Source organism: Pelecanus crispus, chromosome 22 (assembly GCF_030463565.1).
Source record: "Pelecanus crispus isolate bPelCri1 chromosome 22, bPelCri1.pri, whole genome shotgun sequence".
Taxonomy (NCBI): Eukaryota; Metazoa; Chordata; class Aves; order Pelecaniformes; family Pelecanidae; genus Pelecanus; species Pelecanus crispus.
In genome coordinates, this window is record NC_134664.1 from 4,506,240 (window position 1) to 4,531,460 (window position 25,221).

At 62.3% G+C, this 25,221-nt stretch overlaps 1 protein-coding gene across 2 annotated transcripts; it reads left to right on the forward strand.

Moving 5' to 3' along the window:
* The first annotated feature begins 349 nt into the window (after positions 1-349).
* LOC104027177 (ETS variant transcription factor 3) lies at positions 350-7,692 on the forward strand. 2 transcript variants are annotated; one of them, XM_009477837.2, is made up of 4 exons: positions 350-426; positions 1,422-1,659; positions 3,865-3,980; positions 6,509-7,692. In XM_009477837.2, the coding sequence occupies exons 1-4, from the start codon at positions 381-383 to the stop codon at positions 7,690-7,692; spliced, it is 1,584 nt and encodes a 527-aa protein (XP_009476112.2). In that variant the 5' UTR covers positions 350-380. The 2 variants fall into 2 exon arrangements, with proteins under 2 accessions (XP_009476112.2, XP_075580563.1); XM_075724448.1 differs by lacking the exon at positions 6,509-7,692 and adding an exon at positions 5,826-6,279 and having other exon boundaries at positions 366-426.
* Positions 7,693-25,221: the final 17,529 nt, after the last annotated feature.

Consider the following 25,221-nt stretch of genomic DNA (forward strand, 5'->3'; position numbering starts at 1 on the left):
TTTTCCCTCGCTGGTACATCTGGGCGAGCTCAGCAGCTTGTGTATTTTGGCAGCGGAGCCCGTCTAGTAACAGAAGACAAACTGTGTTTGGCTTGTTTTGTCTGTCTGACGGCCCCGCCGTGCCGCCGCGTTTCGTTCGCGGGCTTTAACGGCAGGGCGGGAGGGAGGCAGGGATTAAACGTCAGCTTTTTGCGGCGGGGCGGAAAGACAGATGGGGATGATTATGGTCAGGGAGACCCCAGGCCGCGTCTTTGGGGCTGGGCAGGGTTGCGGCTCGAGGTGGCCTCTCCGGAGAAATTTCAAGTGCCGCCCGCGATAATGGCATGTCGGTGTCGCTGATGCCGATTTCTTTCTGTTTTGCAGTCAGCAGGAGGGAGAAAATGAAAGCAGGCTGCAGCATTGTGGATAAGCCAGAAGGAGGAGGAGGTAAGGAAGTCTAAAGGCTGAGTTGTTCAGCTGTTACGAATTCTTTTCCCAGGATAAAGGAGCTCAGGCGAGATTAATTCCACCTCTCCTAAAAGCTCTCATACGTGGGCAAAAGCCGTGTGTGAGTGAGGATTGATCAGACGTCTGCTCGATGGGCTGTCGGCAAGTTTTTAAGAGCGCCGGGTTTAATATGCAAATAAATCTTCCCGGAGATGTTTTATTTGTAAGGATTTGGGATCTCTAAGGTGGATTCCCTCCGGTCTGGTACAGCTCGTGCCTGTTTTTGTCTCCGTCGCAGCCTGTGATAATGGTGTAGGTGGCGTTGGAGCGTGATGCGACTTCTTCCACGCTGCCGGAGCCTGAAATTGTGGCCACGATGATTTGGGGGGGGGGGGGGGAACCAACAAAAAAAAAACCCAAAAGCCTTCGCGTTAGTAGTTGTGCTGGGAAACTATTCTGAGAAAGCCGAACTTGGCAGTCGCTCAGAAACATCTGCCGGCGCAGTCAAAGCTGGAGCGGGCTGCCGTGCTCTGAAATAAGGGGGAGCTGGAGTCCCTGAGAGCTCGCCGCCCTCACCCCCCATCAACATCAGCGCACCAAATGCTCCGATTGGATTATTTGCCTTATTTCAGCCACCTGGAGTCCAAATTGTAGCAATGTCTAAAGCTCTTGGGCTCCTTTCCACTGATTCTTACTCGTATGTCCCTTTCAGTTTTACCCTTTTTTTTTGTGGTGTTTAGGGATTCTCCAAGGAGAGGGGGCTAAAACGAGTGAAAAAATGAGCAGTAGAGTAGGAGAGCCGGGTTTCTCTGCTTCCACATTGAATGTTTAATAGAATTACAGCCCCCAGCGATGCTCTGTGGTCTTGCTCTGGAGAAAACATGATAAATATGCAATAGAGCTTGGCAGTTGTGAGCTCGTGTTGCTGTCTGAATGACTTTTTTTTCTTTTTTCTTTTTTCTTTTTTTTTTTTTCCCCTTTTGGCCCTTTCCAAGGTTATCATTTCCCAGAGTGGGCTTACAAGACTGAGTCCAGCCCCGGCTCCCGGCAGATCCAGTTATGGCATTTCATCCTGGAGCTGCTGCAGAAGGAGGAGTTCCGCCATGTCATCGCCTGGCAGCAGGGCGAGTACGGGGAGTTTGTCATCAAGGACCCTGACGAAGTGGCCCGGCTGTGGGGCAGAAGAAAATGCAAACCCCAGATGAACTACGACAAGCTGAGCCGGGCGCTCAGGTGAGCAGAAGTTTCCGTGGAGGTGAGGGGCTGGTAACGAGCCCTCCTTCTGTCCTTCCCTGCCTCACTTGTGCAGCTGACTGTAAATACTCAGCCCGTGGTTCGGTGGCACCTGCATTTCTGGGAGGTTTGAATGAAACTCTGAGTTCTGGGATGCCAGATTGCTTGGGTAGGTCTGGCTGACTTGGGTGTGATCAGAGGCACAGGGGAGGGAGTCCCTGGTTCACCGTGCCGTGTTCTGCGTCACGGTGCAAATTTGCACCTCTGGTTCAGGTTGTTATTATCAGGATGGCTTCCTTCGGGGGAGCTTTTCTGTCTCTTTTCTCAGCTTCCATTGCCGCTACTGGCTTGAGCAATGAAGGTGTGGGAGGAAACCAGAGGTGTTACTCTATTATCACACCATCAAGGGTACGGTTTCAGAGAAAGCAACTCCCCTTTCTAACATAACTTGTACCTGCCTCTTTACTGCTATATCCGTGCGAGGGAGAGGTTCGGTGCCAGTCCCACGGCGAGGGCCTGCACTGGGTGTTTCCCGAGCCCTGATGTCCTTAAGGACACGCTCTGGCCACCAGCGTCCTCATGTGTGAGGCGGGGGCTGCGTGTTCCTCACTTTGCGCTTCACAACTCCAAAGCCTCCAGTACAACTTTGCCCTCTTATTTAGAGCCTTCCATAGGGTTTGGGTTTTTTTCAGTTATCACTGTGTGTTTTGAAGTCAGACAGTGGAAAACTTGCGTGACGCTCTGAAGTATTTCAGCATTTCAAGCCTGTGACCTGCAGGAGCGGCTGGGTTCCTGACAGGTTCTGGCATTATCAATCTGTAACGTGGACTTCGCTGCCTTATGCCCTCTGATACCTCCTGGGTGGAGCTGACAAAGACAAACAAGGCAGCAAACACAAGAGTCTGGTACTGGAACAGGAAGGAAACAATAAATCGAATGGCACCAAGGCTGTAATTGGTGCATGGGAGTGGAAAATAGCCTCCACCTGCCAACACTGATCATGTCTTGGCATCTTGATGCCGAGCGTGACAGCAGTGGGGTGAGAGCACTGTGGGTATCAGCAGCCGCTTCAATTTGGGACCCGTGGCTCCTTCCCCGCTCCTGCTCGGAGCTGGCCCTGCTTTGTTTGGTGCGTGCTGTGGCAACAGGCGCCGTGTGTCAATCTGCCTGCTAAGAAGAGCGGTGGCGATGACCTGCGTGTAGCAGCTTTGTTTGTACACCAGTATGAGGAGGCTGAGGACAAACAGCGGTGGTGTAAGTGGGGAGGAGGCTGCGGTGGGGATTATACCCGCTGTCTCTCTGGCCGAGTTCTGCCTTCGTTTGGTGCCGCGAAGGTGAGGAAGGGAGGCTGGCCGGCGATCGGGGCTGGCTTTGAGTGCCTGCACTCCGCAGCCCTGATCAACGCTGCCTGCAAAGGCGAGGGGGTGGTTTTAATCCGAAGGTGCGAACGGGTGAACAGAAGGGAAGCAACTTGCTCACGGGCATGAGAGCAGCAGAAACCAACCCTCCCGATTTCCAGCTTGATGCCTGTACGCTGTTACAATACCCTGGGCCTTGAAGATTGCAGGAATAAAAAACAAATCTGAGGCTGTCTGGGTAATTTGGTCCCTTTTCCTCAGCTCCGTCGTTGCACTGAGTTTTGTTCCGCCCCAGCCCAGGTACACGTTCCCCTCTTGCAGGTTCTGTGTCTTAGCCCTGAATTTTCCCCTCCTGCTCTGGGTCCTGTAACGTTCCCCCGACAGTCACAGCCCACGTGGAGTGACCGCGCGTGTTTCGCTGGCTGCGGGGCACGCGCGTGGATGGGAATAGGGAGGTAGTGCCAGCGCCGCGTGGGATGCTCGTACGAGACCCCCCCAGCCCATGGCGCTGGTCCCGGTTTGGACAGGGGTGAGAACAGCATGTACAGGCTTGGCCTGTTGTTCAGCTTTCGCTTCCCTTCGGGGTCTCATCTTTTCCCACATGTTCTAAGGAGCACAATGACCTGTAAAACAGTTTGAAACCTACTGCTAAAGAATGTGTCAAAGGAATGGGTGTCGTTTGGAAGCTTCCCGATTGACTAATATTTTCTTGCACTAACAACATAAATTCTCTGGGCAGCTTCATTTTTGTAGGTACGTCGCGTGGATGTTGATGGCAGTAAAAGAAATGAGATCTTTAAACCCACCACCACGTGCTTTGATCAATCTCTTTAACTTTCGTTAACAGATACTATTACAACAAGAGGATTCTCCACAAGACAAAAGGCAAAAGGTTTACCTACAAGTTCAACTTCAACAAGCTGGTGATGCCCAACTACCCGTTCATTAACATTCGGCCTAACGGTGAGTGCGGGGTCGGGGCTGCTGCTTTTAACTGTCCCCGCTCCTGGCGTGTGGAACGGGGCCGGGATCGACCCCGCAGGCTCTGCAGATCACCTCTCGGTCATCTACGCCCGAAAGACTGCCGGGGCAATCAGCGCTGCTGTGGTGGGAATGTCTGGACGTTGATAAAGCCTTATCTGGAGCGCTCTTTCCCTCGGGTTTGTCACAGACGCATCTGCGGTTGTCTTCAGGGGAGACTGGAGGCATTTTGGTTTCCTATTTGAGCTTGCTTGCTGGACTGTCTTTATGGGTGCCACGGGTTTGCTTTGCTTTGCTGTCGGGGGCGGGTGTCCTTGGGATAAGAGGGTTTTAGTTCTGTTGCAGGGACCTTGCCTCACTCACATGCTTGTAACGTAAGTTTATGGTGCCATATAAATGTGACCCTTCTTGACAAGGAGCTTAGAGGTGCATGGCGAGGCATGCATGTGAGCGCTATCTGAAAGTTCGCGGCTTAACTCCAGTTTGCTCTCCTCCCTGCTTCTGCAAAGGCCCCTTGTTTGCTTCTGTTCTGCTCCTTTTGTATCAAAAGGAACTTTTCTTAACCAGCTTCTATCTAGAGTTCAGAGGAACGTAATAGCAAGCGCAGAGCAGTTTCCGGAGCAGAGTAGTAACTCTTCTGAGTTTGACTAAAATCACAAGTATTTCTCGATTCTCCCTGTGGCAGAACAGCGTGCTGACATTCAGGATAACGAAAAAGAGTTTGGGAAGGGAGCGTAATTGTTCCCTGCTCATCCTAAAAGGCCTTTGAGTCTATTGCCAGGAGCAGTAGCAGGAGTTCACTTTGGGTTTGTCCCAGAGTCAGCAGTCCTACTGTGGTTTCTCTGGAAGAGGGTCGTCCTTTGTTCACAAGATCCTTTTTGGTGGAGTTAAGTCCCCCCATAGCTAGATTTCTACAGCTGGGGTGATTGCCTGCATAACTGCGCAGCCACCACGCAACCAGGGAAATTAGTGGCCATCGAGTCCATCAAAAAAAAAAACCCAACCTTCTGGAAGTCATTACGGCGAGGCCCGAGACTGCAAACTCTCCGCAGCAAAGAAAGCGCGAACGCAGAGGCGCCTGAATCAGCCTTTCTCACAGCACTGTGTGCTCAGTTCTCACCTCATGAAGAGTGCCCCAGGGGAAGCCTTGAAGATTCGTCTAGCAGGGAGAGAGCAGGGGAAAGTGGGGATTGAATGTTGACTCTGAAACCCCAGCGGCTGAGAAAAACAGGTTACGTGTGGGCAAGAGTATTTCTCATCGGCGCTCGTGTAGCCTGTGCCTACGTACGGCGGTGACTGCTCGTTGATCTTGGCAGTCGAAGCGACCTGCATCCCTCCCCACCCCTGGGGAGTCCCAGCTGGGCGCGAGCACAAATGTGATTCCAAGGCATTGTCTGCTAAGCAAACAGTAACCCCAAAACGGGGCCGGGAGAGTAGAAATATTCATAAAGGCGTTCTGCCTCACCTGTGTGGGACACACTGCCTTTATGGCAGCGGGGAGAAGGAAATGTATTCTCCAGGAGTCCCTAGCCAAAGCATGGGGGTGTAAGATGTAGTATGAAGCTGCACTGCAAATCTGTAATTACTTGCAGCAACGAGTCTGGGCAGTTCCAGCTCAATATTGCTCACTGCTGTTCCTTTTCCCTGTTTGCAGCCACTCCCTCCTATCTCTGGGGCATGCATTTAAAAAAAGAAGTTTGGAGAACTGGAATGCACTTGTCTAATTACAACCTGTTTTCTTTCCTTCTGGCTGGGATGGGGGTTGGGATATCAAACCTGTTTGGGGCACTGGGATCAGGTTTCTTCTCTCGGCTCTCACTCGCGCAGTTTTGAAGGGAAGGGAGAATCAACAGGCGCGTTGTGGAGGTGAGAAAGCGGGTGGAAGAATTTGCCTGAATATGGCTCGTTATGGCACGAGTAAGTCGTAGACAGGCGGCTCTGTAGGCACGGCAGTGGAAGCGGAGCCAGCGCGAGCTGGCAGCTTTACTGGCAGAAGCGTCGGAGAGAAGACGTCTTCCCAGAAAAGCACAAATCAGTGACTTTCAGTCAGCCCGGAGAGCTTGAGGTTTACCAGCAGCGCTTCTGCCGGTGGCGTTCGAGCACGATTGCTTAACTGTGCTCCTAACGCACTGTCGTCGAGACGTTTTCTGGTTAAACCAGAGTGAGAAGGTCAGGGGAGGGCGTCTGAAAGTGGAAGTTATTTCAGTGGCACTGGAGGTTCACGAAACCTCAGCCGGGGCGGAGAGATGAGAAGATTCATCCCCAGCCGTGGCGAGGTTTTGAGGTGGGCAGGGGAGACTGGAGCTATGCAGGGGAAGGGAGCAGATGGGAAAGGCACCTCCCATCTAATCGTCTGCTGCATTGTTGATAGCGCGTGGTATTTTTGTGTTACTCTTCCAAATGCCCGCGGGTGCAGCCCCAAAAGCAGCTCTTTACCTGTGATTTAACTCCCTCGGCAACTGCGCTCTTAACTCTCTCCTGTACTCTTTCTCTTCCCCCCTCCGTCCCAGGTGTCGTGCCACAGAGCGCTCCTCCTGTCCCCACGGCTTCGTCCCGCTTCCATTTCCCACCGCTGGACAGCCACTCTCCCACTGAAGATGCCCAGCCCAGTCGGTTCTCCGGTGGGTCCCTGGTCCCATCCAACCCAGAAGCGTTGGGTGACGGCGGCGAGAGGAAGCCGGACATGCCGGAGCTGGAGGACGGCTCCTCGGATTGGCGCCGTGGCGTGGATCTCATGGCCTCGCGCAACGCCGTGGGCGCTGGTAGCGTCAACCACCAGAAGCGCAAGCCCGATATTATGCTCCCTCTCTTCACCAGGCCCGGGATCTACCCGGATCCTCACAGCCCCTTTGCCGTGTCCCCTCTGCCGGGGCGCGGCGGGGTCCTAAACGTCCCGATCTCTCCTGCGTTGTCCCTGACTCCCACCCTTTTCTCCTACAGCCCCTCTCCGGGCCTCAGCCCCTTCACAGGTAGCAGCTGCTTCTCTTTTAACCCCGAGGAAATGAAACACTACCTGCATTCGCAAGCTTGCTCCGTCTTCAACTACCACCTGAGTCCGCGGACTTTCCCCCGCTATCCGCTCATGGTGCCACCACTACAGTGCCAAATGCCCCTCGAGGAGCAGCCCCAGTTCCCCATCAAGCTACAGCCTCCCCCCGTGGGGCGCAAAAACAGGGAGAGACTGGAAAGCGCTGAGGAGCCGGCAGCCCCCCAGCTAGCTACTCCTCCTCCCAGGGTCAAGGTCGAGCCCGCAATGGACAGGGAGGCAGAGTCCGAAGAGCCACCGGCGAAAGGAAAAGACAGAAGCGAGAGAGAGGAAGGCCCTGGCGCCGCAGCCAGCCTGGAAGAGGAGAAAGGGCCTGTGTTCGCCAGACCAGCTGCCCCGTCGTGGCACCCAGCCCCACCGGCAGCCACCCAGGCCGCCTTCTCGGCTGAAGAACCCCAGGAGCAAGGGGAGAGCAGCGGGGAGAAGTCATCCCGAGAGTCTGCCGGAGAACCGGGGGTGCAGGAGAAGAGAGAGGATGCCCTGATGCCTCCAAAGCTGCGTCTCAAGCGCCGCTGGAACGGTGACCGGCAGGCGGACGTCCCTGAGGAGCGCCAGAACGGCCGCGTCCACTGGAACGGGGCGCTGGGCAGCCCGCACCTCACGGCCGGTCCCAAGGCCGTGACGGCCACGGCTGCCTCTGACACCTAAGCCCGGGGGAGCCTCGCAGTCCGTCTGCGCTGAAAACATCTGTGTATTTATGTAGCAAGGTTGCAGAGTGTGGGGGGCGGGCGGGGGGCTGGGGCTAGCCTGGTTTGGTAATTCTAGAAACTAGGGGTTTTGTGTTCTTTGTTTTCATTGTTGAATTGCAGGTGAGACGCGGTTGTCTTGCTCCGATTAGGAGAGGCGAGGGAAGCCGGCCGCCCTTGTGCGCGAGCTTCAGACCTTGCACGAACTCCAGCGGGGTTGAGGCCTCCACCGGGACGGAGGAACTCCGGACACGGTCTATTTTATATACGCTCTAGTATTTATAGAAGCAGGAATCTATGAATTCATCTAGTTCCCCTTTTTATTTTTTTTTATATATGGAGCCTGGCGCGATGGTGGGAGAGGATTTCCTGCCCGTTCGAGACGTGCCGTGCGTCAGCCTCGGAAGCCGTCTGTATTTTGGGGGGTGCCGGGGGCCGGGGCGAGGGAATATTGCACTGTCTGCGGAGCGGGGAAGGTTGCAGAATGACACAACTTGGAAAGTCGCCGCTGCGCCGGCAAGGTGGGACGCTGCTGGAGAGGGAGCCGCGTTCCCGGCGAGCGGATCTCGGTAGTGCTTCAGGATACGTTAGTCGTCCTTTTCGCCTTTCTGAAATACTGCAGAAGCCATGAGCAAAATATTAAAAAAAAAAAAAAAATCTTTCAGGGAAGGGAGTGGGGTGGGAAAAAAGAATAACCTAATGCCTTTAATATACGCATTAAAATGTACCCTAGGTGGTTTTTTTTTTTTCTTCCTAATTGTATGGGTGGAGTTGGGAGTGATTGGAAGATTAACACTGAAATGATTGTGGTGAGTTCATAGAGAAGGAATGACAGGAGCTTTGTTAAATCTTATTTCCTTTGTTTGGTTCCCCTATCACTTTGACTCATGCCTTAACTACGTGTACACTTTATGCGAGCAGGGTCTATTGACAGAAGCAGCCGGTGCGGGAGCCAGATGCGTTTGGCTGAGGTTGGGTTTTGCGGAGGTTTTGGATTTTGCCTGATGATGGAGGAGCGGCGGAGAGCGTGGTGGTTGCGGGAGCGGAGGGGCGGCCGTGCCTGCCGGGCTCCGTCTCCGCAGGCTGGGTCGAGGCGGGGGTCGCGGTGTAAATCTCGCTGTATTTTTGCTATAAATCTGCTATTTCCCTACGCAGCTGCGTTTCTTGTTAGGCTGATTAACTTAGGCTCCGGATTACACCGAGGAACGCGCTTGTCTCCCACTGCGTCAGGACGAATCCCTAACAATTCCTTGAAAGGAGCTTGGAAACAACCGATCTCCGCAGGGATAGAGCTGTATCCAGAGAGCGGCTGATTATTCACGCGGTCGTAGGCGAGAGGCGTGCGCGGGCAGATTTCTCCAGTCGAGGACTCAGTAACTGTTGTAGGAGGGAGCGTGTGTGAGCACAAGATTATTTGCAAACGCTATTAGGCAGGTAGACGGGGCTGGTGGGGCCCCGCTGAAACGCGGTGCCGTGCGTGGTACCCGGAGCGGTGCCGGGGGACGCGGGGGCTGTAATCCGCTTACCTGGGCGAGCCTGGCTCCCCAGACCCCCGGCACCTGGATTTACCTCCACGGCCGGCGCGGAGGAAAGGGGGAAGGAGCCCCTCGATCCGGACCCCCGGCCCCGGAGAGGGGGTCAGCGAGCGAACTCAGGAATTAGAAACACGAGGCCTTTCCCAGCAGCGATGCATATCGATGCATATCGTCGCCCCCTTTGCGCCCAAGTGCCCGAGCCCGCGGGTGCCGCTCCCGACTGGGGAGGGGGCCGGGGCGGGGGGGAGCTGCCCTTCTCGCCCGTCATTTGAGGCAAAAAAAAAAAGAAAAAAAAAAAGATAAAGTTGAACTGTTTGGCTTTAAAAGTTTGTAATCGGTTCTGGGGAGGGGAGGGAGGGGGTGTCGTCGTCTTCATAGCCATTGCACTGCAAACCGGGAGCTCCGCGTTCAGGGATAAAGGACTCAGGTTCTCAGGACAACGGACCAGTGACCGGCTGCGGGTGCCGGGCTCCGCTTCGGAGGGCGGGGGGCAGCCGGGCCCCCCCGCCGCCGGCAGCGTCCCCCGCGTCCCCGCCGGCTCAGGGTCACCTCGGTGCGAGGCGGGGGCTCCTCCCGACCAGACTTCACCTTGCCTGGCAGCAGCCTCAGAGGAGGGCGCTTATAAATACATTTTAAATAATTAAAAAGAAAATTATATATATTCCGATGTGCCAAAATATTTAAACTTGTAAAGTTTAAATGGTTGAGATCTCAACGTCCACCTGTATTAATTAATCAAGAGCATGTTAATGTTTAAACCATTTTTGCTTTGTTTAGTCGTAGAGAATCTGTAGGAAAGAGACTTTAATCGGACAACCAGCAGTGAGCCAAGATTTTGGGGGGGGGGGGGGGGGGCGATCAAGACGGGGCAGGGAGGATTGGCCACGCGTCTCCCCGCGGCGGCGAGCGTGGCGGAACTTAACGAGCTGCAGAGCCGACACGAGCCCCGGGCTGGGGCTGCCGTGCCCGTCCCCTCCCCGAATCCCGGGGAGGAGGAGGAGGAGGAGGAGGAAGAGCCCCTCTCCAGAAGCATTAACCTCGGCGGCCGATCGCGTCGCCCGCCTGGCCTGCGGGAGGTTCCACCCGTTGCTCGGTTGTCCCTTGTTTTTATTTATTCCATAATTATGTTTTTGTTTTTAAAGTAACTTTTTTTTTCTCTCTCTCTCTTTTTGTCTTATGGATCCTGGTGGGTTTAAAAATATGAATATCTTCTTTTGGTTTGAAATAATCGTAATCAGATTGTTTAAAAAAAAAAAAAAAGTTCGATTTTTAGAGTGCTTTTAAGGAGAAAGTATTTACTGATAGCAAGTTGTTGTTTTGTTTTGTTTTTTTTTTTTCCTAAAAAACAAATCACTTTTCCTGAGGCATGTTCTTTGACTTTACTAGAATTGATTCAGCAGGGATTAGTGTGGATGCATACACGTACGGCGGGGACGTGGTTAGCTTGAGCTGTCTGTCCACGGAGAGCAGGATTGAACGTGTGTGTATATGTACATAACAATGTAAAGTAGTCTTTAAATACTCCATTGTGCAGTGCCTTTAGACGTTCCACTTTCTATAAAGTCTTCAAAAAAAAAAAGTTTGCATATATATATTATATATATATGATGTAATGTTATAGAAATATATGTATAATATACATATTTTTTCCAGGGGTATCTGATAGCTCTGTATTTTGTTATGGAAGTTGAAAGAAAAAAAAAAAGTATTTTACCTCAAATTAAAAAGTTAAATAAACCTTTTAAATAAGCATTTCTGCTGGTAGCTCGGTTCTTGGGGGGTTTCGCTCTGGGGCCGGGGCTGATGCCGCTTGACCGCCGTCTCTCTGAGTCTTTCCTAGCGACGAGGCCGCGTCCGGATCCACCGCGGATCAAGATGCTCCCAGCTCGATTCCGGAGAGGAGCGTCCCGGTGACCCGCGGCTCTGCCCTCGACCCCCGCGCTCCGGCTGCTGCCGTCCCTGCTCCTGTCGCAGCATCCGAAACCCCGCAGGGGTTTTCCCCAGGTAATCGCCACCCCAGCCCCCCGGAACGCGGCACCGCTGCTGGCAAAGCCTCCGGCGATCCCAATTCCCGCAGCCCCGCGGCCCGGGGCGGCTCTGCCCGGGGATGGACGGAGCTCTGCCCACGGCTGCGGGTTGGGAAGACCCCGAGTGCCGCCGGGCGGGATGCGGGGATGCGGGGCTGGGCCAGCCCCGGCCGCGCTCTTGTAAAGTCGGGTTTAAACGCGGCGAGACCCGGCTCAAATCCCTGCTCCGAGGCCGGCGGCGCCTTCCCCTGGCCGGGCCCGCGGCCAGCCCTGCCTGGCTTTTGGGATTTCTCCAGTGGAAAGGGGCTGGGACGGGGAGGTGCTGGCGTGGGGGACCCCGCGCGGGCTGGGACGGCAGCTCAGGGCTTGCTTTTTATTTCCTTTTTATTTTATTTCTGAGCACAGGAAGGGATCTGTGTCAGGAGAGGATTAGGGGATGGAGCTCCTGACTCAGCCCTGTGCTTACGCGGCGGGGCTCTGCTCTGCGGCCGCCCCCTTTCCGGCCCTTTCTTATTAATATATTATTATTAACTATTCTTGTTATTCTCTCGCAAATGGCAGGGGCACGGCTGGGGCAGCGGCACCGGGCACGGGGCAGCTTGAGCCCGGCAGCCCCCCAGCGCCCTCCCGTCTGCGCCGCGCTCTTGGAGGGACGGAGCTGCCCGGCGAGAGCTTTCCGCTCCCTTCCTCGGTCACACAATTAATCTAATAGCAAGTATATTTAATTAAACACCCATTAATTCCAAGGACACAGGCGCTAGGGTCCTGACAGCCGGCTAATCCTCATGGTGGATATTTTTTTTTATTTATCAATCGCTACTTATCAATTAGGTGTGATTCAAGACCCTGGTTTTGCTGTTGCCGGTGGCTGTGCCGAGTGCGGTGGCTTTGGCGGTGCTCCCAGGCCAGTCTTGGGCGGGGGGGGGGGGGGGGGGGCAGATCTGAGACATTTTTGGGAAAGGTCCTGTTTGGAAGTTTGCAAAATGATCATTGCAAAAAAAAATCCCGTTGTGCAACGAGGCAGCGAGTGCAGGAGCCGGAGTCGTCCCTGCCCCGGGGGTGCTGCCGGCCCCTGCGCGGGATCAGGCCCCTCCTGGGGAGAGAGCGGCCAGGAAAATACGGGGAAAAACCACACTTTTGCAGATGCTTTTCCAGCTTCTTGATTAAAAGGGAAAGCTGCAAATGCTCGTCCAATTTTGTGATGAAGACAAACCCCCTTCCAGCCCCGCTGAGGATTCCTCTGGAGCGGAACGCTGTCTGCTTTCCAGGGAAAAATAAGCGAGATTTGAGCCCGAACTGGAAAACTGAAGCTTAATCTTTAGAAATTTCCAGCAACATCCAAGCGGGATGAATTTTCTGAAGCGGCCCCGGCAGCTCGTGCCGGGAGCCGATGGCAAAGCTGATGAAGAGTTCGGAGCCGGGGCCGCGCTCCCAGCCAGGTGCTCCCCTCCCGAACGCCGCCCGGCCAAGAGCCGAGTTCGGAGCCGGGGGCCGGGAAAGCCCCCCCGTGCCCTTCCTCTTCCATTGCCGCTCGTCGCTCCCTTCGCCAGAGCTGCGCTGGCTCCGGGGGGATCCCGCAGCCTCTCGGGGCAGAGGTTTTTGGGGCGCAGGCTGCGATTCGGGGCTCCCCATCCTCATCCCAGCCCTGGGAGTGAGTCCCTTTGGGGAGCAGGGTGGAGGGTGAAGCGGGACGTGAGCTGCATCTCCCTCTGTGCCTCCTCTTCATCTTCCCTCCTTCATCCCCCTTTTCCCCCTTCCTCCTCGCCTGCCGGGCGGGGGGAGGCTGCCGGCACTACTCCGTGCCGCTCCTCCGTCTCGCCCGCATCCATCAGGTAATTGCTTTCTCTCCCATTTGGCCTCCGCGCTTGCTCCAGCTCGTGGCCATCTCCCGGGGGGGCCCAAAACCCGCGCCGGGGGCCACGTGCCGTCATCTCTTTCTCCCGGCATCAGCCCCCGTGTCCCCCAAGCCAAGACCCCCGCGGTTACGCCAAGCCCACGGCATCCACCGCGACGTGACGGGAGCAGAGCCCGGCCTCCCCGGAGCAGCTGGCGGCCAGCCCTGCGCCTCCGACCGTGCCCCCGGCTGCGCCGCGCCTGCTCCATCCCGGCAGGTTTGGGGCGAGGAGATCCGCGGATGGCGGCACCGTGTCCCCACCGTGTCCCCACCGCGCCCCTCGGCACCCAGCTCCCAGGCGCCGGCACCGCTGCCGGCTGCTGCGGCTCCAGCCCCGCAGGGCGTCAATCGGAGCCCTGGAAAAGGAAAAACGGGTTTAAGAAACAACCCCACGGGGTCTCCCCTTCTCCCTCGGAGGCGCAGGAGCCGCAGCGGGGTCTGGGGCAGGGCCGGGTCGGGGGTCCCCCTGTCCCCAACTCGCTCCACGCCCCGCCGGGATCGCCGCTGTGCCCGTGCTCTTGCTCGCAGGCTGCGGAGGTGAAACGGGAAGAGGGGGCCGAGGCTGCGGGGGGAGCCGGGCTGGCACAGACAGCCCCGGAGCTGCTCCCCGACCGCGCCCCGCAGCGTCGCACCGTGGCCAAGCGTCTCCCCGATGCCGGAGCGCCACGCTACCGGGGTCACGGCGGGCTGGGTGATGCGGCACGGTGGGGGGAAACCTCTCCGGGACTTTCCAAAGCCTTTCCGGGGATGGATGCCCGGCTCGGCAGGGCGGGGGGACGCTCGCGTGCAGCTGGGCGCGTGGGAGGTCCCCGCCCCGAGGGCCGGGAGCTGCGGCCCCACTGGGGATTTCCCCGTGCCCTCTCCGCTCCACGCTCACAGCTCCCCCGGGGTCTCTTCTTGGCACCCCCACCCCCAAATTTATCCCCGGGGTCTCTGCTCCCCATGGGGAGCTGGCCGGGAGCACCCCCCGGCTCAGCAGGAGCCTGCTGCTCTTGGAACCTCCCGAATTCACAGGTGCAATAAAAGCCCAGAGCTCTTTCATCCAGCCCCAGCCTCCTCTTAATGGCAATTAAAACCACCTCCAGCCCCACTCCTGCCTGGGGTGCTGTTAATCCTCCCTTGGCACCCAACAGGCACCTCCGAGAGGCAGAGCGAGCTCTCCCGCCCGGCTGGCCGGAGGGATGAGCCTCGCTGTCCCGGCTCTGCGAAGCCCCGGGGCCTCATCCTGCCCGGCGCGTGGGCTTTGCACGACGTCGGCCGCGGCCAAAAAGGGGCCTGGAGGCGGCCGTGGGCTGGGGGGGCTCACGCTGCGGCAGACGGGGGGGTGCTGGAGGGGGCTGGGGCGTGCGAAAACGTGAGCGAAATGGGTTTATTACCGGGAGTCTGTCGGCGCGATTGCTATCGATCGGCAGCTGTCACCTTCCATCCCCGCTAATGGGACCTGAAGGGGCTTTGGGAACCGGAGCGGGGCTGCGCCCGCGTGCTGGCCTCATCCTGCTCCCGCCACGGTGCCCCAGCACCGCCTGCCCTGCCTCCTGCCTCTTTCCTCCCTTTTCCTTTCCTCTGCTGGCTCTTTCATCGTTTTCTGCCAATTCTGCCTTTCCTCCTCTCTCCCCACCTCCAGTTCACCGCGTCCTCTTGCTCTTCGTCTCCCCCCTCGCCCCGTCCCTCGTCTCAGATCAGCCCCCTCCGCTTGTCTCCTCCCTCCTCCCCTTTTCATCCTGCTTCTCCCTTTTTCTTTATTTCTCCCCCTTGCTCCCCAGGACCGGCCGCTCCCCTCCACCCCGACCCCTCGGCTCGGCTGCCGACGTCCATGGCCATCCCTGGCTGGGCTGCCCACTCCCGACCCACCTCTTGCTTTTCCCCCCTTCCCACCCCACCTCATCTTATTATTATTTTAATTTGCGAGGTCTCCCGGCGGGGGGAGCTCATTAACCCATGAGAAATGGCTTAGTGAGCCCGGCTCGCGCCTTGTGGCTCCATCAGGGGCAGGTGGGGACGCCTTGGTGGGCTGCCGGCGGCTGGGTTGGGCGAGGCGCCGGGGCTGGGCTGGGAGCATCCCCCGGCTCTGCACCGGGAGCATCCCCCGGCTCTGCGCCGGGAGCATCCCCCGGCTCTGCGCCGGTGCACGGGGCGGGGGAAGCGGTGTGCGGGGGCCAGGGCACGGCGGGTCGGTGGTCCGGCACCGGCACCGCTGCCTCCCCGTCCCGCTCGCTCCCGGCGTGCTCCAGGTGTTCAAGTCTGAACAGATAGCGAGCTGCCCGGGCCCTTCCTCCCAATTACGAGGAGGGAAAGCAAAGGAGCGGGAACTTGCCCGGCGCTTTGGTAGGCAAAGCGCTTGGCGCTCGGGGCCCTGGCACCGCGCCACCACGGCTGACGGTGTCGCAATGGGTGGGCAGCCGCAAGCCGGCTACACCCTGCGGGATTCGCAGCGAGCTCCTGGATCGGCAAGAAACATTTGCCGGCTCCACCCGGCCTCCGCGCTGCCAGGGCGCGCCTGGCTGGCTCCGGCTGGGCTCGGGCCGCAGGCAGGAGTGCTGCCGGCGGAGCTGTGCCGGCTGGGAGCGGGCAAAGCCCAGCCCGAGCGCCGGGGAGGTGCCGTGGGCACCGTGCTGCTGCCCGCGGTGGGGGCGTCCCGGTGAGCACGGCCGTGCTTCCTGCCGCGGCGTGCCGTGGGCTTGCTTCCCAGTGGGAGCCAGGCAGGGAGACGGACGGGTGCCTGGGGCGGGGGCTCTGGGCACCGGCCAAGCTCTCCGGTGGTCGGGAGACGGATGCGGCACGGGGAGCCGGGAGGTTTTCACTCCAGCCCTGATGCCCTGGGCGCTCTGGACCCAGACAACTCAAATCTGCAGCATCCCTGGGACTCCCGAGGGGATGAGCACGCACGCGGGACGCCCCGCACCCATCTCGCACACCCCTGGCTCTCCCACGCCATCCATCAGTCACCCCCGGCCTGTATTGCTTTCCATCGCGTTAGCCTCGCTTGATTTCACCAGCAAACAGCCCTGGGATTTAATTCCACGGCACCAGGCAGAGCGGGATGCACAGGGAGGGATGCTGCTCCCCTCTGTCACCGCCGGCTTCCCGGGATGGCGGAGCTGAGCGCGGCTGGTCCCCACAGCTCCGTGCCCCAGCCCCTCCTCGCCCAGCCTTCCCCTCCGGCTCCCGGCTTTTTCCCATGGCCAAATCCCTCCCGGCTCGGATGCGACCCTGCGCCGCTGGAGGAGATAAATTGGAGAGGGTTCCGTCACCTTTCCGGCTGCCGGGCATCACCCGCTCCTCCCGGATCACGGGGATGGGCAGCGCAGGCAGGGATGGGCTGCCGGCCCTCTTGGTGCCTCTGGGCTTCGTGCGTGGCTCCGGGAGGGTTTTCTGGAGGCCTCCGGGGCTGGTGAGACCCCAGCGTGGCCAAAACGTCCCTGCCAGACCCCGCTTCTGCGGTGGGACCCCGGTGCCCCGGTGCGCAGGGAGCTGCATCCCCATCCCTCGCCAGGACTGGATGCGAGGAAGAGGAGGAGGAGGATGGCGACGGCAGCGGTGGGCAGCCCGCGGCTGGTGAGGGGTTAACGCAATCGTCTGTGCAGCCACAGCCGCCCTCCCCGGAGCGAGCGCAGCAGGACTGGGTTTTCATTTTAAGTGACCCTAACATGGTGAAATGCATCAGGGCAGGTGCGCCGGAGGCGGGCAGCGGGCAGGCGAGACGGACACCGGGCGCCGGCGGGAGGTAGGAGACCCCCGAGCGATCCGGCGCGGACACTGGGAGAGGCACCGCCAGCCCTTCCCTGGCAGCGCCCCGGGGCTCCCAGCACCCCCGGAGCCGCGCTCGCTCCTGGTGCGGGTTGGATGCCCACCGCGATGACACCGGAGCGGGCGCAGGGCACAGCTGGGTGCCCCCGACACCCCAATTCCCCCAATTCCCCCCACGGCTCCCACCCACGCGCTGGGACGTCCCTTGGTGGGCGCTCGGGGCCACCGTGCCGGCCTCGTGCTGCCGAGGCTGCTCCGTGCCTCCACCTCTGCCTGCAGGCGGGGATCACTGCGGGCGGGGTTCGGCATGGGCAGGGTTTGGCACAGGAGGGGTTCACTGCAGGCGGGGATCACTGCAGGCAGCATTCGGCACAGGCGGGGATCACTGCAGGCACCGTTCGGCACAGGCAGCGTTCAGCACAGGCAGGGTTCACTGCAGGCAGGGTTCGGCACAGGCAGCGTTCGGCACAGGCAGGGTTCGGCACGGGCAGGGTTCACTGCATGCAGGGTTCGGCACAGGCAGCGTTCGGCACAGGCAGGGTTTGGCACGGGCAGGGTTCACTGCATGCAGGGTTCAGCACAGGCAGGGTTCGGCACAGGCAGGGTTCGGCACGGGCAGGGTTTGATGCGGGCAGGGTTTGGTGCGGGCAGGGTTTGGCACGGGCAGGGTTCGGCACGGGCAGGGTTCGGCACGGGCAGGGTTCACTGCAGGCAGCATTTGGCACAGGCAGGGTTCACTGCAGGCAGGGTTTGGCACGGGCAGGGTTTGGCACGGGCAGGGTTCACTGCAGGCAGCGTTCAGTGCAGGCAGGGTTCACTGCAGGCAGGGTTCACTGCGGGCAGGGTTCGGCACAGGCAGGGTTCGGCACGGGCAGGGTTCGGCATGGGCAGGGTTCGGCACAGGCAGGGTTCGGCACAGGCAGGGTTTGGCGCGGGCAGGGTTCGGCACAGGCAGGGTTTGGCGTGGGCAGGGTTTGGCACGGGCAGGGTTCACTGCAGGCCGCATTCAGTGCAGGCAGAGTTCACTGCAGGCAGGGTTTGGCGCAGGCAGAGTTCACTGCAGGCAGGGTTCGGCGCAGGCAGGGTTCAGCACGGGCAGGGTTCGGCACGGGCAGGGTTCGGCACGGGCAGGGTTCGGCATGGGCAGGGTTCACTGCAGGCAGAGTTCACTGCAGGCAGGGTTCGGCGCAGGCAGGGTTCAGCACGGGCAGGGTTCGGCACGGGCAGGGTTCGGCACGGGCAGGGTTCGGCATGGGCAGGGTTCACTGCAGGCAGGGTTCGGTGCAGGCAGGGTTCGGTGCAGGCAGGGTTCGGCACGGGCAGGGTTCGGCACGGGCAGGGTTTGGCGCAGGCAGGAATGGGTCTGGTTTTCCATTTTCACCAGTTTCATCAAATCAAGGGCATGGTTTCCCCGTTCGCTCGGATCGGTGCCCCTGCGCCCGTCCCCCCCTTGCTGCCAGCTCTGAAGAGGATTTGGGCAGCGAGGGAAAACCCCAGAGAGCTTTGAGGATTAGGGCTGGTCTCGGGGGATGAAGCTGATGATATGCCAGCCCAAATCCCGGCCCCGCTCCTCACAGCAGCCGTAAGAGCTCCACGGTCAGGAGCCGGATCCAGTGCCCCCCTCCCCCCCAGCACGGCCGGCCCCAGGATGGCCGTAACCAGCCCCGGGGTGGGTGCATGGAGCCCCAGGGTGGGTGCATGGAGCCCCGGGGTGGATGCATGGAGCCCCGGGGTGGGTGCATGGAGCCCCGGGGTGGGTGCATGGAGCCCTGGGATGGATGCATGGAGCCCTGGAGTGGGTGCATGGAGCCCTGGAGTAGGTGCATGGAGCCCCAGGGTGGATGCATGGAGCCCTGGGGTGGGTGCATGGAGCCCCGGGATGGGTGCATGGAGCCCCAGGGTGGATGCATGGAGCCCCGGGGTGGGTGCATGGAGCCCCGGGGTGGATGCATGGAGCCCCGGGGTGGGTGCATGGAGCCCTGGGATGGATGCATGGAGCCCCGGGGTGGGTGCATGGAGCCCTGGGATGGATGCATGGAGCCCCAGGGTGGGTGCATGGAGCCCCAGGGTGGATGCATGGAGCCCCGGGATGGGTGCATGGAGCCCCGGGATGGACGTATCCAGCCCTGGGATACAGGAGGGGACCGAGCCGGGGACAGACGATGCCACCGTCCCAGGACGTGGCGTGCCCGGGGACCAGCCCAGCCCCGGGGACCCCCTCAGCCCCTCGCCTCTATGTTCCCAGCCCTGTGACTTTCTGATGTGACCTTCATCCCCTTGTCATCCTCCCCCCAGCCCGGTTAGGGTTTCTGTTTGAAACCTTTTAAATCCCACGGTCCCAGGAGACTGAAGGACGGGAATGAGCGGGGCCGGGGAGGGAAGGGGGAAACCGCCGTGAGCATCGGGGGATGCTCCGAGCCCGGGATGGGGCTCCCCGCCGGGGTGCGGGGCCGGACCCCACGGCTTGGGGGGCTCCCGGCCCCAGGAAGCGGGGGGTGACGTGCCACCGAGGGCGGCTGCGGTGATGCTCCGCTCCCTTCCCTCCATCCCCTGGCCCATGGCTGGGATGAGCCCCAGATCTGCCCCCCCGGCCCCGCTGGGGTCCCCTCCCGGCTCCTGCCTGTTCCGATGCTCCCTAATCCGCTTGTTTTAATAGCATTAAATGCTTTGAAACAAAGAGGCCCTTCACCTCTGCCTGCCCGGGGGGCCGTGCCCCCCAGGGCGGGGGGGGCTGCCTAAGGAGATTGCAGTGGGATTTGGGAGAGATGAAGGGGCGGGAAGCCGGCCCAATCCCAGCCGGGACAGCCGGCCCTGCGGAGCAGCCCCAAATGCTCCCCTGCACCCCCCGGCTGCTCCCCCCGGCTGCTCCCCCCATCCTGGGGGGACCCAGGCGTCCTGGCTCCCTGCCCACCCCCACAGCACGGCCCCCCCGCCCCGATCTGGAGCCCCCCCCCCCAGGGCTGGGGCCCCACTCGGCTCCTCTCCCCCCAATCCGGGGGGGACCCTCACCCAGGGTCGGGGCACCTGGGAAAACACCGCCGGGGCTCACGGGGACCCCAGCCCCCCACCCTGCCCCAGGGACTTGAAAGAGGCATCGAGGCCCTCGCTAACGAGATGGAGAATAAACGAGGAGAGGAAAGCACATTCGGAGAGGGGGAAAAACCGGGCACGAAGCCTTTCCACCGCTGCCCGAGCCCGCGGGGAGTTCGCAGCCTCCTGCCCTTTGGATCCGCTGCTCCCGGGCTCTGTTTGCCTTCCTGCTCCAATCCAAATATCCCAAATTGCCCCGTTTGTATTTACCCGGCCGGGACGCGGGGCCAGCGAAGCGCCGCAGCTGCTCGGGCGAGGGAGAGGAGGGAGTGGGGAGGGGGCGAGGCTGCCATCGCCCTGTCCCATCACTCCCATCTTTTTTTCTTTTTCTTTCCTGTTTTTTTGGCTGAATCTGGAATCACGCTCAGATAAAACGGGGGGCGCATGGGGGGCACCCACCTCCGGGCACCTGCAGCCCAGGGGCCGTGAACCGGTCAGGGTTTCAGCAGCGCTTCGCCGCCACGGGGCAGGGACCCCCAAACCTCCCCCCTGCACCCCGACCCCCCGCTCCCCCCTCTCCTTCCCAGCCATTTCGCGCTCCCCCTCCTCCCTGCCGGGGTGTAAGCAGATTTACGCGTAACCCGTCCCCTCCCTTTATATACCCCGGTGATGCTCCCTAAGACCCTCAGAGCATTTCTCCCGCCCAGCAGCTCCCACCCGGGGAGACCCCAACCCAGTGGGGCCGCGGTGAGTGGGGCACCCACCCAGGACCCCACGGGAAGCGGTCGGGGATGGTGGGGTTTGGTTTTTTTGGCAATGCCAAACTCCATGCAAGCGAGGATGTGACCGTCCCCATGAGCTGCAGCGGCGTGGCCTGTGTCAGCCGTGCCGGGGAGGTCGGGTACCGCCGCAGCAGCATCCTCCGGTGCGGGGTGCATCCCCTCGGTGCTGGGTGCATCCCCCTGGTGCTGGGCACATCCCGGTGCTGGGTGCATCCCCTCGGTGCTGGGTGCATCCCCCTGGTGCTGGGCGCATCCCGGTGCTGGGTGCATACCCCGGTGCTGGGTGCATCCCCCTGGTGCTGGGCACATCCTGGGTGCTGGCTGCATCCCCCCGGTGTGGGGTGCATCCCCTCGGTGCTGGGTGCATCCCCCTGGCGCTGGGCGCATCCCGGTGCTGGGTGCATCCCCTCGGTGCTGGGTGCATCCCCCCGGTGCTGGGCACATCCCGGTGCTGGGTGCATACCCCGGTGCTGGGCACATCCCGGTGCTGGGTGCATCCCCTCGGTGCTGGGTGCATCCCCCCGGTGCTGGGCACATCCCGGTGCTGGGTGCATCCCCCCGGTGCTGGGCACATCCCGGTGCTGGGTGCATCCCCCCGGTGCTGGGTGCATCCCCCTGGTGCTGGGCACATCCTGGGTGCTGGCTGCATCCCCCCGGTGCTGGGCACATCCCGGTGCTGGGTGCATACCCCGGTGCTGGGCACATCCCGGTGCTGGGTGCATCCCCCCGGTGCTGGGTGCATCCCCCTGGTGCTGGGCACATCCTGGGTGCTGGCTGCATCCCCCCGGTGTGGGGTGCATCCCCTCGGTGCTGGGTGCATCCCCCTGGTGCTGGGCGCATCCCGGTGCTGGGTGCATCCCCCCAGTGCTGGGCGCATCCCGGGTGCTGGGTGCATCCCCCTGGTGCTGGGCACATCCTGGGTGCTGGGTGCATCCCCCCGGTGCTGGGTGCATCCCCCTGGTGCTGGGTGCATCCCCCTGGTGCTGGGCGCGTCCCAGGTGCATCCCCCCGGTGCTGGGCACATCCCGGTGCTGCGTGCATCCCCCTGGTGCTGGGCGCATCCTGGGTGCTGGCTGCATCCCCCTGGTGCTGGGCGCATCCCCCTGGTGCTGGCTGCATCCCGGGTGCTGGGTGCATCCCCCTGGTGCTGGGCACATCCCGGTGCTGGGCACATCCTGGGTGCTGGGTGCATCCCCCCAGTGCTGGGTGCATCCCGGGTGCTGGCTGCATCCCCCCGGTGCTGGGCACATCCTGGGTGCTGGGTGCATCCCCTCGGTGCTGGGCGCATCCCGGTGCTGGGTGCATCCCCTCGGTGCTGGGTGCATCCCCCCGGTGCTGGGCACGTCCCGGTGCTGGGTGCTGACCGCAGGGCCCCTCTCCTCTTGCTCGCAGGCTGGAAGATGCAGTGCTGCTGCCTGTGGCAGGGGCTGCCTGGCCTGCCCGGCCCCTCCTGGGTTCCAGGTGAGCGCTGAGCGGGCAGAGCCCCGGGGAGGGATGCTGAGGGCCCACCCGCACCCCCCGCTTCCCTCCCTGCCCGCGCCCGGGTTGGCCCCGCTCTGCAGACCCGCAGCCGCTGCGGGATGGGGCACGGACCTCGTCACCATCCTCCCCGGAGCTAAAACACAGCCACCCTGGGGCGGGGAGCGGAGGCCTTGGGGTGATGTCCCCCGGCCCCCCGAGAGCCCTAAGCGTGCCCCGCTCGCTCCGCAGGGCTGGCCTTCCCCGACTGGGCCTACAAAGCCGAGTCCAGCCCCGGCTCCCGGCAGATCCAGTTATGGCATTTCATCCTGGAGCTGCTGCAGAAGGAGGAGTTCCGCCATGTCATCGCCTGGCAGCAGGGCGAGTACGGGGAGTTTGTCATCAAGGACCCCGAGGAGGTGGCCCGGCTGTGGGGTCAGAGGAAATGCAAACCCCAGATGAACTACGACAAGCTGAGCCGGGCGCTCAGGTGAGCAGGGGACGGGGGGCACTGCCCTGTTCCCAGCCCTCGCCGGGGGTGCCCGTCCGTCCGTCCGTCCGTCCACCCATTAACACCCCCACTGCCCCCCAGGTACTACTACAACAAGCGCATCCTGCACAAGACCAAGGGCAAGCGCTTCACCTACAAGTTCAACTTCAGCAAACTCATCTTCCTCAACTGCCCGCTCTGGGATGCCCGCTGCCCGTTCTCGCTGCCGGGCGCCGGCGGCGTCTGCCACCGCCCCGCCGTGCCCGCCGGCATGCCAGGCCAGGTAGGGGATCTGGGGGGGCCCAGCCCGGTTGGGGACATCCCTGGGGACAGGCTGCCCTTCCCCGGTGCTGCCACGTCCCCTTTCATCCCCGCAGCTAGTGCCGAGCGCGCTGCTGAGCCGGTGGGTGCTGGCGGAGCTGCTGGCCTGGCACCGGGACCCCTGGCACCCCGACATGCTGGAGGAGAGGGCGGCCACCGCTGGGACCCGTAAGTGTGGGGCCAGCAGGGATGGCCAGCGCCGGCACCCAGCACGCTGCTGCCTGCACAGGCAGGGGATGCATCAGGGACAGGCAGGGTGGGGGGCTGCGGGCAGGGTGGGGGGCTGCAGGCAGGGCGGGGGGCTGCGGGCAGGATGGGGGGCTGCGGGCAGGGCAGGGGGCTGCCAGGCGGTGGGGAGCAGTGGGTGTGGGCAGGGCAGGGGGCTGCGGGCAGGGCGGGGGGCCGTGGGCAGGGTGGGGGGCCGCGGGCAGGGCAGGGGGCTGTGGGCAGGGCGGGGGGCTGCCGGGGGTGGGGAGCAGTGGGTGTGGGCAGGGCAGGGGGCTGCAGGCAGGATGGGGGGTGCAGGCAGGGCAGGGGGCTGCAGGCAGGGCGGGGGGCTGTGGGCAGGATGGGGGGTGCAGGCACGGCAGGGGGCTGCAGGCAGGACAGGGGGCTGCCGGGCAGTGGGGAGCAGTGGGTGCGGGCAGGGCGGGGGGCTGCCGGGGGTGCAGGCAGGGCAGGGGGTGCGGGCAGGATGGGGGGCTGCCGGGCAGTGGGGAGCAGTGGGTGTGGGCAGGGCAGGGGGGTCCGGGCAGGGCGGGGGGCTGCGGGCAGGGCGGGGGGGTCCGGGCAGGGCAGGGGGCTGCAGGCAGGGCGGGGGGCTGCCGGCGGTGGGGGGCAGTGTGTGCCGGGGCCTTTGCGGGTGCGGGCCGTGGCGGGGCCGGGGTCCTGGGTGCAGGCAGCGGGGTCCTGGGTGCAGGCAGCGGGGTCCTGGGTGCAGCCCCCGCGCAGGCCGGCGCCGGCGTTGCCGGTCCCACAGCAGCACCCAGCGGCTGCGGCTGGCAGAGAGGAGGGGGCGCCCACCCCGGGGTGCCGAGGCCGAGGGGGCTGCCCGGGGGTGCTGCCCGCGCCCCTCGCCCCTCGCCCCTCGCCGCCGCCCCGGCCTGGCCACGCTGACGGCGCTTCCCGTCTCTCGCTGCCCGCAGGCCTGGGCTCCGTGTCCCCCCCGTGCCCGGGGGGCTCCTGCTGCCATCTGGGGGTCCCGGAGGAGCCTCCCCCCCTGGCTGCCTTCCCCCCGCCGCTGCTGGCCACGGGCCCCCCAGCACAGGCCTGGGCCACCTTCCCCGGCCACGTCCTGGCCACCCCCGGCCGCCCCCCGCCGCCGCCGTCGGGGGTCCCCAGCCACGCGGGACTCCCCGCCTCGGTGGTCCTGCACCCCGCCTTCCCCCCCGCAGCCTTCCCTGGGGTCCCGCTCGCGGCCGGGGGGCCGGTGCCGGAGCCCCCGCCATGCCCGCCGGGGCAGAAAGGCAAGCAGGAGGAAGAGGAGGAGGAGGAAGGCCAGCGAGGGGCCAGCACCGCACGGAGCTGCCTTGCGGTGAAGCTGGAGGCCGAAGGCAGGGGGGGCGGCAGAAGCGGGGTGCCCCCCACCAGCAGCTTCGCGCCCCTCCGGCCGCCCTAGGGTGGGCCGCGCGTCGCGGGGGGCAGCCACAGCCCCCGCTCGTCCCCCCCCACCCCAACGCCGCAGCACCCCGCGACGCGGGCGACATCCCCAGCCCTGGGGCCCGGCCGAGCCCTGCGCGGGGTCTGGGGTGCCCCGCGCCCCCCGGCTCAGCCCTTTGCCCCCCGGCCACCAGGTCCCTGCCCGCAGGCAGCTGCTGGGCTCGCCCTGCCCGCACCGAGGGCAGGAACCGGCCCCCCGCCCCAAAGAAACCGGTTTGCAGAGAGGGGTCCGGCTGCTCTCGCTCCAGCTGGCACCCCAAATCCGGTGGCACCCCAAAGCCACCGGCACCGTGGAGGGGAGGCCATGTCCACGACCCCAACCCCGCCGCGGGCGCGCGAAGGGGATTTTGGGGGGCGGGGGGACGCAGGCGGGACGGGCTGGCCCCCAAAAAGCCGGTTTGGCCCCGGGGGGCAGTGGGAGGCCAGGAGCTGGTGGGGGTCCCGGGTTTGGGGTGCGGGGAGGGGACCCCGGCGGCTGCCGCTCTCTCCCAGGGATTCCCGGAAAACGGCTCGTTTTCATTTTCACTTTTCCATGTTTTCCACGCTGG

Coding starts and splice junctions, on each gene's coding strand:
- LOC104027177 (XM_009477837.2), top strand. CDS start 381: ATGAAAGCAGGCTGCAGCATTGTGGATAAGCCAGAAGGAGGAGGAG. Junction 1,660..3,864: donor AAGCTGAGCCGGGCGCTCAG/GTGAGCAGAAGT, acceptor TTTCGTTAACAG/ATACTATTACAACAAGAGGA. Junction 3,981..6,508: donor CATTAACATTCGGCCTAACG/GTGAGTGCGGGG, acceptor CCTCCGTCCCAG/GTGTCGTGCCACAGAGCGCT.